The sequence below is a fragment of the Nomascus leucogenys genome, chromosome 10 (assembly GCF_006542625.1).
Source record: "Nomascus leucogenys isolate Asia chromosome 10, Asia_NLE_v1, whole genome shotgun sequence".
NCBI lineage: Eukaryota > Metazoa > Chordata > Mammalia > Primates > Hylobatidae > Nomascus > Nomascus leucogenys.
The window spans coordinates 89,267,045-89,281,017 of NC_044390.1; the positions used below are offsets into that span (position 1 = coordinate 89,267,045).

A 13,973-nucleotide genomic window follows, 5' to 3' on the forward strand; every position below is an offset into this window, starting at 1 on the left:
CGGCCCCACTCCGCCGACGCCTCTCCCAGGCCGCGACACCGGCGAGCCGCTCCGCCCGGCCACCGTGTCCCTCGGCACCCGCGGACGCCGGGAGAGCAGGAGGTGGCGAGGGGCACGGCCGGGAGGCGTGGCCTCCGCTTCCCTTTTTTTTTTTTGGTTCGCGTAGCTAAGGAAAGGTTCCCCTGCTCCTTTAAGAGGCCGACGCGGGCAGCCGATTGGCCCAGACGCAGCGGTGACGTCACGCCGGGGCCGGAGCCCTCCCCCTCCCGCGGCGCCGCGCGCTCGCGGACAGTCGGCGCGCGAGCCGGGCCGGGCCGGCGCCCCTCAGCCTCGAGCGCTTGTCGCGTTGCCCCGGGCTCCGGGGGATGCCCCCGGCCGAGCCCTTCTCATGGCCGCCGACGTCTTCACGTGCTCCCCGCGCCGGCCCCGCAGCCGGGGCCGCCAGGTGCTGCTCAAGCCCCAGGTGCCTGAGGACGACGACGACTCGGACACGGATGAGCCGTCCCCGCCGCCCGCCTCCGGCGCGGCCACCCAGTCCCGGGCCCACGCGAGCGCCGCGCCACCGCCGCCTCGGGCCGGGCCGGGCCGCGAGGAACCTCCGCGCCGGCAGCAGATCATCCACAGCGGCCACTTCATGGTGTCGTCGCCGCACCGAGAGCACCCGCCCAAGAAGGGCTACGATTTCGACACGGTCAACAAACAGACGTGCCAGACCTACAGCTTCGGCAAGACTAGCTCCTGCCACCTGTCCATCGACGCCTCGCTCACCAAGCTCTTCGAGTGCATGACTTTGGCCTACAGGTAGGGACCCCCGCGACCCCCTGAAGCCCCGGCCGGAGGCCCCTGTTTGACAAAACAAGCGTGGAGGGAAGGGCCGCCTGGCAACCCCATGGCTTCATGCGTTCCCTTTGGATCTTCCTCCTTCGGGAGGGTTTATGGATCTGGGGTTCCCCGCGTTGCCAGAGGGGCCGGGGTCCTGGCCTCTTCCCCTGCCAGCAGTGCCGGGGTCCTTTCGGGTTCACGTTCCCCATCCAGGCCCTCCCCTCCAGTGTCCTGGGGCCACCGATCTTGGACGAGGAAGAGGTATAAACACTGGCTGCATCTTGTGTTACCCGACTCTGTCGACTCCTTCCTCCAAACGCTTTGTGTGTTTTCCCCATATCCAGCAGCGGTCAGGACCACCTGTTCGGGGTGACTGGAGACTGGCTGTGCTGTTTAATGGTTGTGTAACACCTCGGAGCCTGTTTCCTCCTTTATAAAAGGGGAATGACTGTAGTGTCTGCCTCCAAGGGGCTGTTGTGGGGATGGAGTGAGATAGGTAAATTGCTTATTCCAGTGCTTGGCCAGAGTTAGGTGTCCCTGCACCTGGAGGCTGGCCCCCTTACAACCTCGTCGGGAGGCCCTCCCCCATCTCGGGAGGGCCTTGGGTGCCTCCTAAGAAGACTTTTGGTGCCACAGCTGTTGGAGGTGCAGTCTGTCCTTCTGGCAAGTTGGAGGGTTTTCTGGCCAGTCCTGAAACATTATATGAGGGAGATGTCATTGTTGAGGGCAGACATCCCAGACACCATTCTGACATGTGGATTCGGCTCTGGGCAGATATTCCTCTTTTCCAAGTCACGGAAAATGCCTGGCCCTCAAAGATTAAAGCACTTCTTCACTCTCTCTCCCTTTCCCACTATGAATATTAGGTATTTGCTGCAGGTAACTTTTCTGTCTGTGCAACAGAACTTCTTTGGACCGGCAGCAGCGGCCTTGAGCAGCTTGGCCCTGCAGAAAGCTCATGATGGGATCTCTGCTGAGTTAAGCTTATTGCATTAGGAACTGGACTAGCGGGGGCTGTCTTAGGGCTGCTCTGGAGGCATCTCGGGAGAAGTTTCCTAGGAGACTCCATAAACAGCGTAATAAAAGAGCAGGACTATCTTGCCCCCTCTCACCTCACCTTTTTAAGAGAGCTGTGAGCCCCAAGCATATCCAGGTTTAAATGTTATGCTTTTATCTGAAGTTAAAATATTAGATACTTAGCCCTAGATGGCACCCCACTCACCGCCTCGGTCCCTGGAATAAACGATTAGTCAACTTGTTCTTTGTTAGGTTCCTGAAACACCCCTATTTCCTCTCTTGAAGGTTTCCCTGATGATCTGTTCCCGTAGCTCCTCCTCCCATCCCCCTTACCCGGCACATTGGTCAGTCTCTGCTGATTCTCTGGTCTTGCCAGTTTGAGCTGGCACTGAGCCTGTAAAGATGTTCTGCTTTTTAAAAAACAAATGGTGTTGGGGCTGCAGCCCTGTGTGCCCTCCAGTCTCTGATTTTGAGCAGTTCCACTGGAATCAAACCCGACTGGATCGCAGCGTATGCCATGCCTCGAGAGAGCCTTTTCAAACAAAGCTCGAGGTGAAAGACTGGAATGTATCTTATTAAGAAAACGTAATCCTCTTCTTTATTTTAATATAAACTTCTACATATACAGGGAGAGAATGGATGAGTCACGGGGGGCATGGACTGGAAAGGTCTCACCTAAGTAAGCTCTGCTAAATGAAAACTAAATCAGTCTCCCCTTTGCACTCTGTTTGGATAACCTAAAGGCTTATTAAACAACACCAGATAATTTTAGTAATGGCATTTTTTTTCATTTCTCTCAAAAATATTTTGGCAGCTGGCCATTGCTCAGTTAACTTTCTTGATTGCAAAATGCACCATCAGTTTGGTGCAAGAAGCTTACCTTGCTCTCTTGGCTCTCACTTTCGCTGCTTTTCCCTGTGCCTAAGGTCTCCTGCTGCCTAAGGTCGGCCACCTGAGATCTACCACCACAGGCCCTCGGATGGGATCTGTCCAGTCATTTCTCATGAAGATGCCCTTTGTCTGTGTGAGGCTGGTTTGTCCAGCGCTGGATTTAGTTGGCAGTGTAGAACTTTGGTATGGATGACAGACGAATGACTCAAAACCAGTTGTCTGGGCTGTAGTCTGTGGCACAGAAAGAAGCTAGAGGAAGGTGAGTTTCTGACCCCAGCTCTCCTAGTGAGGACCGCTACCTGGCTTTCAGGGAAGAAAGGTTGAGATTGGAGGCAACGCGGGGCGTGGTGGCTCATGCCTGTAGTCCCAGCACTGTGGGAGGCCGAGGTGGAGGATTGCTTGAGCCAAGGAGTTCAAGATCAGCCTGGGCAATGTAGCAAGACCCCCATCTCTAAAAAAGAAAAAGAAAGAAAGAAAAAAGGGATTGGGGGCAGGGCAGAAAGAAGGCTTAACCTCAGAACCTGTCTGGCGTCCATCCTGGTGGGGTTCGTGCCTTCCCTGCCGGCTATCTGGGTCCTCCCCTCCTGCCCGAGCTGAGGAAGGCCAGCTGGGTCTCCTCTTCTGTGTGACTGTTTCTGGCCTAGGTTCTTTCTAACTTCAACTTCCTGTCTGTCCCCTGGCCTCTTCGTTCTAGCTGTCTAACTCTCCGCGGTACACTCTGCTTTTTTTTGTTGTCTGATTTCCTGTTAGCTGCTGCCTCCCAGCTGTTTCCAGATGAGGTTCGACAGCTCTTTGGGGAGGAACTAAGTGCAGGGGAAGTTGTGGTTATTTTTTACCGAGTCCTGAGAAGTGGCCTAGGGATTCTGACTGTGATCCATTCCTGAACTGGCAGGGCTTCACCTCCTGAAGGGTCTTTGCCCAGGGCTGACTTTGGGTGGGGAACAGGGTGTTTGAGGACTTGGATGTGAGTGTGCCCAGGGCCTGCTGGGTAGGGAACCGTGCAGGTGGGATTCCTTGTCCTTCTCACTCTGTTTTGCTGAGAAGCCCTGTGCCGAAGGGTCTTGATTTGGTCCAGAAACATGTGTTCAATTATTGGGACATTTTGGAGAGAAGGGATTGCCTTTCCCCGAGGCAAACCAGGTGTTAAATGATGGCAAAAATCCCTAAGCATACCTTGTCTGAATTCTCAGAACGCTATTCAATGGGAAAGATAACATTTCCTTGCAAGGTGGAAGTGAAGATCAGCAGGGATAACCTCTGGGAGTGGAGCTGGGAATGGGGCTAGTGCCTGGCCAGTAACACACAAGAGGAGGGTTTAACGGGCTCCGCATAGCAAGTGGGTTATGGCAGAATTTTAGTTCTGCATCTGCATTCATCTGACATTTATGAGGAGCCCGTGTCTTATCTATGAACTGAAGGAAATAGTGTATCTAACCAGGGTCTTAGCTGAGCTTTCCAATGCCTGCTTGACAAATACTAAATAGAAGCATTCTTGATTTGGCCGGGTGCTTTCTGAGGCTCTACAATGGAGCTATGTATTGTAGAAGATAGTTCATGGTTCTTGCCCTCTTAACACTGTAAGGAATGTCACACATGTGTATCCTCCACACAGAATTTCCTTTTTTTGAGATAGGGTCTCGCTCTGTTGCCCAGTCTGGAGGATAGTGATGTGATCACAGCTCACTGCAGCCTTGACCTCCCAGGCTCCAGCAGTCCTCTTGTCTCAGCCTCTTGAGTAGCTGGGACTGCGGGCACGCACTTCTGTGCCTGGCTAATTTTTTATTTTTTGTAGATATGGGGTGTTGCTATGCCTCTCAGGATGGTCTTGAACTCCTGGCCTTAAGCAGTCATTCCACCTCAGCCTTCCAAAGCCATGGGATTATAGGAGTGAGCTATTGTGCCCAGCCCCCACCTACAGATTCTGAACACTTCTAGTGTGTACCTTTTTGTGGTTGGTTTTGGTTCCATTTCTTTGCCTTTTTAGAAACTCCTTATTTCAGGGAGCGTTGGTATGAATATTTCCGGTGGTGGGGGGAAGAGATAGTCTTTTTCTGTATTTAGAGATAAGCAGTTTCTGGAAAATAGGTTTCTGTTTAAGAAGTGGGTGTTTGGAGAGACTTAAATTAGGGCTTGTAAGATAGCCTTGGGATGTAAGTTTCTAAAAAGTGGCCCCCTCCACAAATGCTTTGTATAGTAACCCTTCATTCTTTTTTTTTTTTTTTTGAGACGGAGTTTCGCTCATGTTGCCCAGTCTGGAGCGCAATGGTGCGATCTCGGCTCACTGCAACCTCCACCTCCTGAGTTCAAGTGATTCTCCTGCCTCAGCCTCCCAAGTAGCAAGGATTACAGGCATGCACCACCACGCCCGACTAATTTTGTATTTTTAGTAGAGATGGGGTTTCTCCGTGTTGGTCAGGCTGGTCTCGAACTCTCACCCTCAGGTGATCTGCCTGCCTCAGCCTCCCAAAATGCTGGGATTACAGGCGTGAGCCACCACGCCCAGCTAACCCTTCATTCTTGATCAAAGCGGGAATCTATGCCAGACTTAAGAAGTAGCAAGGGCTTAAAGGTTAGAGCGCTGTGTCCTCCAAACTTTGAATTTTCGATAGAGGTACCGTCTAATGCTAGGCACAGTTAACCAGTTGTAAATGGAAACCTTTCATGCAAATACTAAATTGGTTTTTCTCTTTTGCAGTCATACTAAAGATAAGCAGTGTTTCTTCTCCTTCGTTCTTCAGTCTTTAACCATTAGATAGTGCGCCATTGCAGGGTGTGCACTGAGGTGGGAGTCGGGGCTGCAGAGATGAAAAACACAGCCTCTCTCCTCAAGGGGCTCACAGGCTAGGCGTGGGGACAGATAGACAGTTATAGAACAGTTAGTAAGAGCTGTGATAACTGTGACCAGGTCTTGTGACACTACCGGGAAGGATGTCTCAGCCAGATTGTGTGTGTGTGTGTGTGTGTGTGTGTGTGTGTTGACATGACCAGGAGCAGTGCGGATTGTTTTCCTGACATCAGGGTTTAATATGCATCTCCCCTTTCGCTGTTGACTCTCAAAGATTACTGATTACATTATCCAACAGGAAGCCCCAGTCCCCAGTGCTCCCTGCTTTAGCGGTGCGGGACCAAACTTCCATTGCTTGTAGATGCTGGTTGGTTCATTGCCCACATGCTGGAAGGGGAGGAAGGAGAGGAAGAGGAGGAAGACTTGGGGAAAGAGTCCAGGTGACGAGGTTAGAGGAGAGGATGGAGGGAGGTTATTTTCTGGGTGGGAGAAGAAAAGAGAATTCACACAGACTGAACATTTATTATGTTCCACATTCTCTTTCCATGACCTTTTTTTGTTTGTTTGAGATGGAGTTTCGCTCTTGTCACCCAGGCTGGAGTGCAGTGGCGCGATCTTGGCTCACTGCAACCTCCGCCTCCCAGGTTTAAGCGATTCTCCTGCCTCAGCTTTCCAAGTAGCTGGGATTACAGGTATGCATCACCACGCCCAGCTAAGTTTTTGTATTTTTAGTAGAGACAGGATTTTGCCATGTTGGCGAGGCTGGTCTCGAACTCCTGACCTCAAGTGATCCGCCGGTCTCGGCCTCCCAAAGTGCTGAGGTTATAGGTGTGAGCCACTGTGCCCGGCCTCTTAACATGATCTTAAGCAACTCACACAACAACCCTCTCAGGTAGGTGGTGGTGGAATCCTCATTTTAAAAAATAAGTAAGTAAATAAAAAATAAAAAACCAAAGCTCAGACATTAATTAGCTGTGTTGCCGAGAGGTTACGCAGCTTGTCCACGGAAAAGTGTCTCTAGGAGAAAAGTGACCTACCTTATCTGCCCACAAAAGCCCGGCTTCTGTTAGAGGAGAGTGCAAATGCCAGTTCCTCTCCAGAGGGGGAAACCCAGATGGGGAAGGTGGATGCCTCGGGCCACCCCATGTCTCTCAGTGGCTGCCCTCCCTGCTGGCGAAACCCTGTGCTTCCCAGAGTGCATGAACATCACATCCCCCTGGAAGCTGCCCTGATGTCATTCGGCCTGTGTCATTATGTGATCCCGGCTTACCAGAATCCCTGCTGTCTCCACCTTTGACTTCCCCGCTAAGCATAACAGCTTCAGCACATCCTAGGAGATTAAGAATCATCTGATGGATTGAAAGGGACACTCAGGGACCTGGAAGCCAACTTTATAATCTGTAGCGAAATTTTTTTTTTTTTGAGATGGAGTCTCGCTCTGTCACCCAGGCTGGAGTGCAATGGCGTGATCTGGGCTCACTGCAACCTCCGCCTCCTGGGTTCACGCCATTCTCCTGCCTCAGCCTCCTGAGTAGCTGGGATTACAGGCATACACCACCACGCCCGGCTAATTTTTGTATTCTTGGTAGAGACGGGGTTTCACCGTGTTGGTCAGGCTGTTTTTTTGTTTGTTTGTTTGTCTGTTTTTCTTTTCCTACTTGCAAGCTAACAAGTTAAGTGAATTGTGTTTATCTTGAGCTCTGCAGAGACAAAACCTTTGTGGAACGGTGCTTTAGGGGACATTGGCGTGGAGTGGGACAACAAGAGAAGTGCTTTTGCTGGATGGTGTTCGTATTGTGGCTTGCTTGGACAGGTGTGGTGGGCAGATTAATGGCCCCCCAAAGATGTGCACATCCTCATCTACAGAACCTGTGACTGCGCTAGGTTATATGGCAAAGGCGAATTAAAGTTACAGATGGAATTAAGGTTGCTGGTCTACTGACCTTAAAATAGGGAGATTATCTGGATTGTCTGAGTGAGCCTGGTGTAATCACAGGGGTCCTTAAAATTAAGAGGGAATCAAAGAGAGAACCAGAGAGTGAGCAGCGGAGGAAGGACATCAGCTGCTGTTGGCAGCTTTGAAGATGGAGGAAAGCCACAGGATTGGGAATATGGGCCCCTCAGAGCTGGAAAAGGCGAGGGGATGGGTTCTTCCCCAGAGCTTCTGGGAAGAACGCAGCCCTGCTGAATCTTGTGAGACCCAAATCAGACCTCTGACCTCTAGAACTGTAAAATCATAAAGTCTGTTGTTCTAAGCCACTAGGTTTGTGGTAATTTGTTACAGTGACAGCAGGAAACTCATCTTCACTCTTTTCCCACCACAGGAGAGCAGAGGAGCCCACCCCGGGCTTAAGATTGAGCTATGCCGTGGGTCCTCGGCACCAGCGAGGGGATCTAGTGATAGGTGGGCCCTGGTTATAAAAGGAAAGGTTTGTAAAGTGGATCCTTGTCCCTGGTATAATTTCTATAATAGAGTATTGTAGAAAGTTAATCTTTCTTTTTTAAAAGGATTTATGTGATGGCTGATGAGAGCCTGAGCTCTCATTCCCTAGAGTCAAATTACTTCTTGGGTATAAAATGTGCAGTCCAGATAGCCAGTGTCTTAGGTGATTACTTTCTGTGTTTTGTTGGAGTTCTCTTGTCAGTGATTAGAATTCAGGCCACAGGGTGTGTGCTTTTGGCAGAGTTCTCTGACCGCGTGGATCAGGGACCCTCGTGCTGGCCTGTGGAATGAGGGTGCTGGTCACCTCATGCTAATTCCAGGACTGCAAGGACTGGCCGATTTCAGTGGAGACTGGTCCTGGGTTCCAGGCAGTGCTAGGTCCCCCGCAGGGGAGATGCTCTTCTTCACTGTCCAGCCAGACGCCTTGAAGAGACTGGCTCTCACAGGCCAGCCCTGCCGTCTTTGCAGCCCTGCTTCTTGCGCTGCCACTGGCTGTCACCCACCACCCTGTTTCTTTTCTGGTACAAAGCTCTGCTCCTGGGAGCTTCTGGATCCGCCCAACTTGAGCCTGCCGGGGCCTGTGTCTCACATATGGACCTCGCTATGAGCTTCCTGGGACCATCAACACTCTTGGCGGTTGTCTAATTGAATTAGCCCCATGAAGGCTAATTGAGAGGGAGCCTGGCTGGCGGGGCCCCAGAGCATGAGGCTGGCTATGATCTGGGTTTGGCGGCCCCAGCACGAATGCTTTTTCCCTCCAGAAGTATCAATCAGGCACACCCTGTTGTGTGCAGGCACGGTTCTAGCCCTTGGGGATACAGTGGTAAGCAAGGCGGGTTAGTCCTCTCCCCTCATGGGACTTCCATGCTAGTAGGGGGATTGTCAGCACATCAGGTCTTATATTGTGAGTGCAGGCAAGAATAGAAAGAAGATGAAGGCTAGAGAGTGCTGGGGCTGGGGAGGGTGGGTGGCTACTTTAGGCTGGGTAGAGAAGTCCTCTGGGGGAGGTGACCTTTCTGGGTGAACTCTGAAACCTAAGTGGCAAGTAGGAGCCAGGCACGATGGTCGTTCCAGGTGCAGGAAGAGGCCCAGGCAGAGGCCCTCGCTGGAATGAGCTTGGCTCGTGGCAAGGTTAGAAAGAAGGCCGGTGTGGCCAGAATGTTGAGGGCAAGAGTGAGTGGCAGGAGGTAAGATAGAAGAGGCAAGGGGCCTTGTGGGCCAGGGTAGGAAGTTAGGAGATGGTTTTGGTGGCACTGGGGAGTACTGGTTTATCTCCACAGGGCGGCTTGGGCCAGTCTACAGGAGACGGGTCTAGGGAGGGTGAGAGCAGGAGCGAGGCTACCAGTTGGGCGGTTGTGGAGCTCCAGCCTCAGACTAGGACGGTAGCAGTAAGGTGGTGAGGAGCTGGATTCAGGGTGGTTTTTGGACTTGCTGGTGAATTGGACCTGGCAGATGAAAGGAAGAAAGGAATCAACAGTGACTCTGAGGTTTGGCCTGAGCAGCCGGGGCCATTACTGAAATGAAGAAGGCTGGGGAAGGAGCAGTCAGCTGAGAAGCTGGGGTATGTCACGCTGAGGACACCACAGTGCACAAAGCTCGGCTGCCCGGGGGCTGCCCGGTCAGCCAGAGCCGCGGGCGGGCAGCTTCTCTGAGAAGGGCTGAGGGCTGTCAGTGTGATGGGCATCACAGCCGCCTACTTTGCCCTACCCAGGTGCCCTGGGTTTCTTCTTGCTCCCCTGCCCCTCCCCGTCTGCTGTCCCTCTCCAGGGGAGGCTTTGGAGTTTGGAGCTTGCGTTCTGAGTAGCGTGGAATATGCACCTCCTGCGGGCTGTTTCTGCTCAGCTGAGTCTGGTGGTGCTGGAGAAATACTGTCTGCTTTGAATACCCTAGAGACCTCTCCAAGCCCAGCATTCTTGATGTATTTGGGAGTTGACTGCACTGTCAGAAAAATCTTCTAGAAGGAGGCAGTAGAGAAGGGGTAATTTTGGTAGCTCCAGAAGGGGCTCCAGAATCTGGAGAAAGAATTCTAGGAACAGGATTCCATGTCATCCGCCTTTATGTCTCGGAAGTAAGCACGAAGAATCCCAGTGGTGTAGAGGAAAGGCTGAGGAGTCAGTAAAAGCTCCTACTAGAAGATGGAGCAGCTGCTACAAAGAGGGGGCTGTGGGTAGAAGCAGCCACCTGGGGCGGTTTTCAGGCATTGGAGAGGAAAGCAGCTTCTCTGTTGAGGAATATTCTGCGAGTGGGCGATCCACTTTGAAAGCTGGTTACTATTCCTTCCTTCTAGGCCTGTGGGCAGGGAAGGAGGGCAGCCGTGTTTGCCCTGCTCCCATGAGGCAAATTCGGTCACCAAAACAAAAAAACAGCTTCTTACATAGAAAGTAGGGGAATTAGCCTGGCTTTCGGATATTGACTCAGTATTCTAGCTTTTTAAAGAACAGCCTGAAGAGGCTGGGTGCAGTGGCTCATGTCTGTAACCTCACACTATGGGAGGTTGAGGCGGGAGGACTGCCTGAGCCCAGGAGCTTGAGACCAACCTGGTCAATGTAGCGAGACCCCCCTCTCTACAAAAAAAAAAAAAAAAATTAGCCGGGTGTGGTGGTGTGTGTGTGTAATCCCAGCTGCTGGGGAGGCTGGGGCAAAAGGATCCCTTGAGCCCAGGAAGTGGAGGCTGCAGAGCTATAGTCATACCACTGCACTCCAGCCTGGATAACAGAGCAAGACCCTGTCTCAAACAAGCAAACAAACAAATAAAACAGAACAGCCTGAAGAACCTCTTCATATGGTTACATGGTCACATGGTTAACCAGCCCGTTCACAATGGGCTGCCTCATTTTAAGACTGGCAGTTGGGACCTACCCAGATAGCTTGATACTAAGCTTTTTAGAGAAAGTGAATCAATAAATTCCTTTTATTTATTAAAAGGAAATGCTTTCAATGCATTCTTAAAACAGTATATAATTATCCTAGCTTGGTGTTTTAAACAACTGTTTTCTAGTTGAGTAGTAGGGTCTTTTAAATTGCCTCTTTTGTCTTTAAATTATCAAGCAGATCTTTCTCTGCCTTGAAGCAGAAAACTCTTTCATCCGTTTGTAGTCAGGCTTTTTTCTTTTTAACACAACTTTCTGTAAGTGTAATTTACATAGCATAAAATGCACCCATTGTTAGTGTAAGGTTCAGTGATTTTTTTTTTTTTAGTTGTGCTGTCATTGTCACAGCCCAGTGCTGGGACATTCCATCACCTCAGTAAGATCCCCAGAGTACATCCATGTTGTAGCACACATCAGGTATTTAGTTCATTTTAATGCTGAATAGTCTTCAGTTTTTTGGATGTACCACATTTTGCTGTACTGACATGTTTTTGAGGAGACACCTAGTACCTTTGTTATTCGGGTGTTGACTTCCCATTTCCTATAATAAGGCTCTTATAGAATCAGCTAGGAAGTTCCTTACAGGATGAGAAGAAGGAAATGGCTGTGAGGTATGTGGAAAGATGATGGGATTGGAAGCCACAAGACAGTGGTGCGACTGGTTAACATCTGCCCCTTAGCTCCTCTAAGTCTTGGTGCCCATGAGGGTGGAGGATGCAAGAGAGAGAGGGTTAGACTGGAGTCATGGTTACCAACCTTACTCTTCTTCCATGGCTTTCTTTTTTGAAAGATATTAGCTTAGGAACAAAGTGCATTCAGTAATTTAAAAAGAAACAAATTACCAGTATATGCCACAACATGGATGAATCTCAGAAACATTATGTTGAATGAAATAAGCCTTACCCAGCCGGGTGTGGTGACTCACACCTGTAATCCCAGTATTTAGCGAGGCCGAGGCAGACAGATCATTTGAGGTCAGGAGACCAGCCTGGCCAACATGGTGAAACCCTATCTCTACCAAAAATACAAAAAATTAGCTGGTGTGGTGGCACACGCCTGTAATCCCAGCTACTCGGGAGGCTGAGGCAGGAGAATCTCTTGAACCTGAGAGGCAGAGGTTACAGTGAGCCGAGATCTCGCCACTGCCCTCCATCCTGGGCAACAGAGTGAGACTCTGTCTCAAAAAAAAAAAAAAAAAAACAAAAAAAACCACATAACAAAATAAGATGGATTAATGGATGGAGAGATGGCTTAGTGGTTATAATTGTTAAGAATTCAGGTGGTGGGTACTTGAGTATTCATTGTACGGTTCTTTCAACTTTCCCTGTATGTTTGAAAATTTTCTTAATAAAATGTTAGGAAAATTGCATTTGTTTGAAGAATGACCATCATGGCTTTATCATGAGCAAGTAAATGCTTTTAAAAATATTGATCTACCTGAAGCCATCTTCCCAGAAATAAAATAAAAAATATTGAAAACAACTTTTGCAATGAAGTACTGATGCATGTGCAACATGGAAGAACCTTGGAAACGCTGCATTAGGTGAAAGAAGCCAGACACAAAAGACCACGTATGTGATCTGTTGATGCGAAAGGCCTAGAGTAGCAAACTCATAGACACAGAAAGCAGAGCAGTGGCTGCCAAGGGCTGGGGAAAGGGAAAATGGATAGTCACTGCTAATAGGTTTTTTTTTTTTGAGGCTGTGATGAAAATGTTCTAAAATTAGGGTGGCGATGGTTACACAACTCTGAATATACTGAAAACCACTGAACACTTTTAAAGGGTCACTTTGATGGTATGTAAATTATGTCTCAGTAAGCTGTTATTGTTTAAAAAATATTGAAAACAGTTCTGATTTTCAACATTATCTTTAGGATTCTGACTCGGGAAGTGCAAGATCAGATGATCTTGGAGATCTTAACTATGTCAGTGTCTAGAAATTCCATGATTCTTTATCTTTACTGTGTACAGTAAGTGGAGAAGTGTTTGGGAAAGTGACCTCCTTGGAGCATTCCTTCTAGACTGAAGATGACGTGGGAATTGGTTTCTCCAGCTTGCACCAGAGCTTGCCAAATCACTCTCTGTAAAGTTAGTTTGTTAAGACCTTTACGGCCAGGTGCAGTGGCTCAGGCCTGTAGTCCCAGCACTTTGGGAGGCCAAGGCAGGTGCATTGCTTGAGCTCAGGAGTTTGAGACCAGCCTTAGCAACATGGCAAAACCTTGTCTCTGTTTAAAAAAACAAAACAAGAAAATACTTTTTCTTCTTTTATCTGGGTCAAGGGTCATAAACTTAAATGCTCACAAGGGCCAGGAAATAGGATATCTGTAAGGCTAAAAAGACCTTTTCTGTTCTTTATTTTCCTCCTTTTCATAAAGTCATGGTTATGGAGAAATCTCTCTTTGTTATGGAAACTGTAAGCATAAACTGCAGTTGACTTGGTCTCAGTGACAGGCAGTAGGGAGTAGTGGAGACTGTGGTGGTGAACTACAGAGTGTTTGCTGAAAGAGCAGCCATCACTCAACTTCAGGTGATTCTTGCCATGTGGGAATGTGAGCCTAGTGTTATGCGATTCGACATATTTGAAAAACTGGAGGAAATCTGGATTTAAGGTCTGAATTCAGCTATTAGGTATTCTGGGGGTGTGAGTTTAATCTAGATTGAATCTGGTTTAGAAGTGAGTCTTGGCCTAAGCGATGAAGGCGGTGTGCTGTTTGCCACAGAACGGCTCTGGCACCAGAAATATATTTTCCTTTTTTTTTTCTTTTCTTTTCTTTTTTTTTAATTTGAGACAGGATCTCTCCCTGTCACCCAGACTGAGTGCAGTGGTGCAGTCTCAGCTCATTGCAACCTCCACATCCTGGGCTCAAACTATCCTCCTGCCTCAGCCTCCCAAGTAGCTGGGACTACAAGGCATGCACCACCATGCCTGGCTAATTTTTGTATTTTTTGTAGAGACAGGGTTTTGCCATGTGGCTCAGGTTGGTCTTGAACTCCCAGGCTCTAGCAACTCATCTGCCATGGCCTCCCAAAGTGCTGGGATTACAGGTGTGAAACACTGAGCCCGGTCAAGGTAGATTTTTTTTAGGTGTTCTTACACTATGTCTACCTTCTTGGCCCTGTTCTGTTTAAAGTCACAGGACCATA

General features: G+C 49.5%; 1 protein-coding gene across 2 annotated transcripts in view; it reads left to right on the forward strand.

Moving 5' to 3' along the window:
• Positions 1-260: 260 nt before the first annotated feature.
• Positions 261-13,973, forward strand: part of MLXIP (MLX interacting protein) — a 67,799-nt gene continuing 54,086 nt past the window's right edge. For both annotated transcript variants that reach the window (XR_004032076.1, XM_030821544.1), the window contains exon 1: positions 261-801. Coding sequence is in view for 1 of the 2 variants with exons in the window: in XM_030821544.1 (XP_030677404.1) it covers positions 389-801 (413 nt within the window). In the remaining variant the exon portion in view is untranslated. The remainder of the gene's footprint in view (positions 802-13,973) is intronic.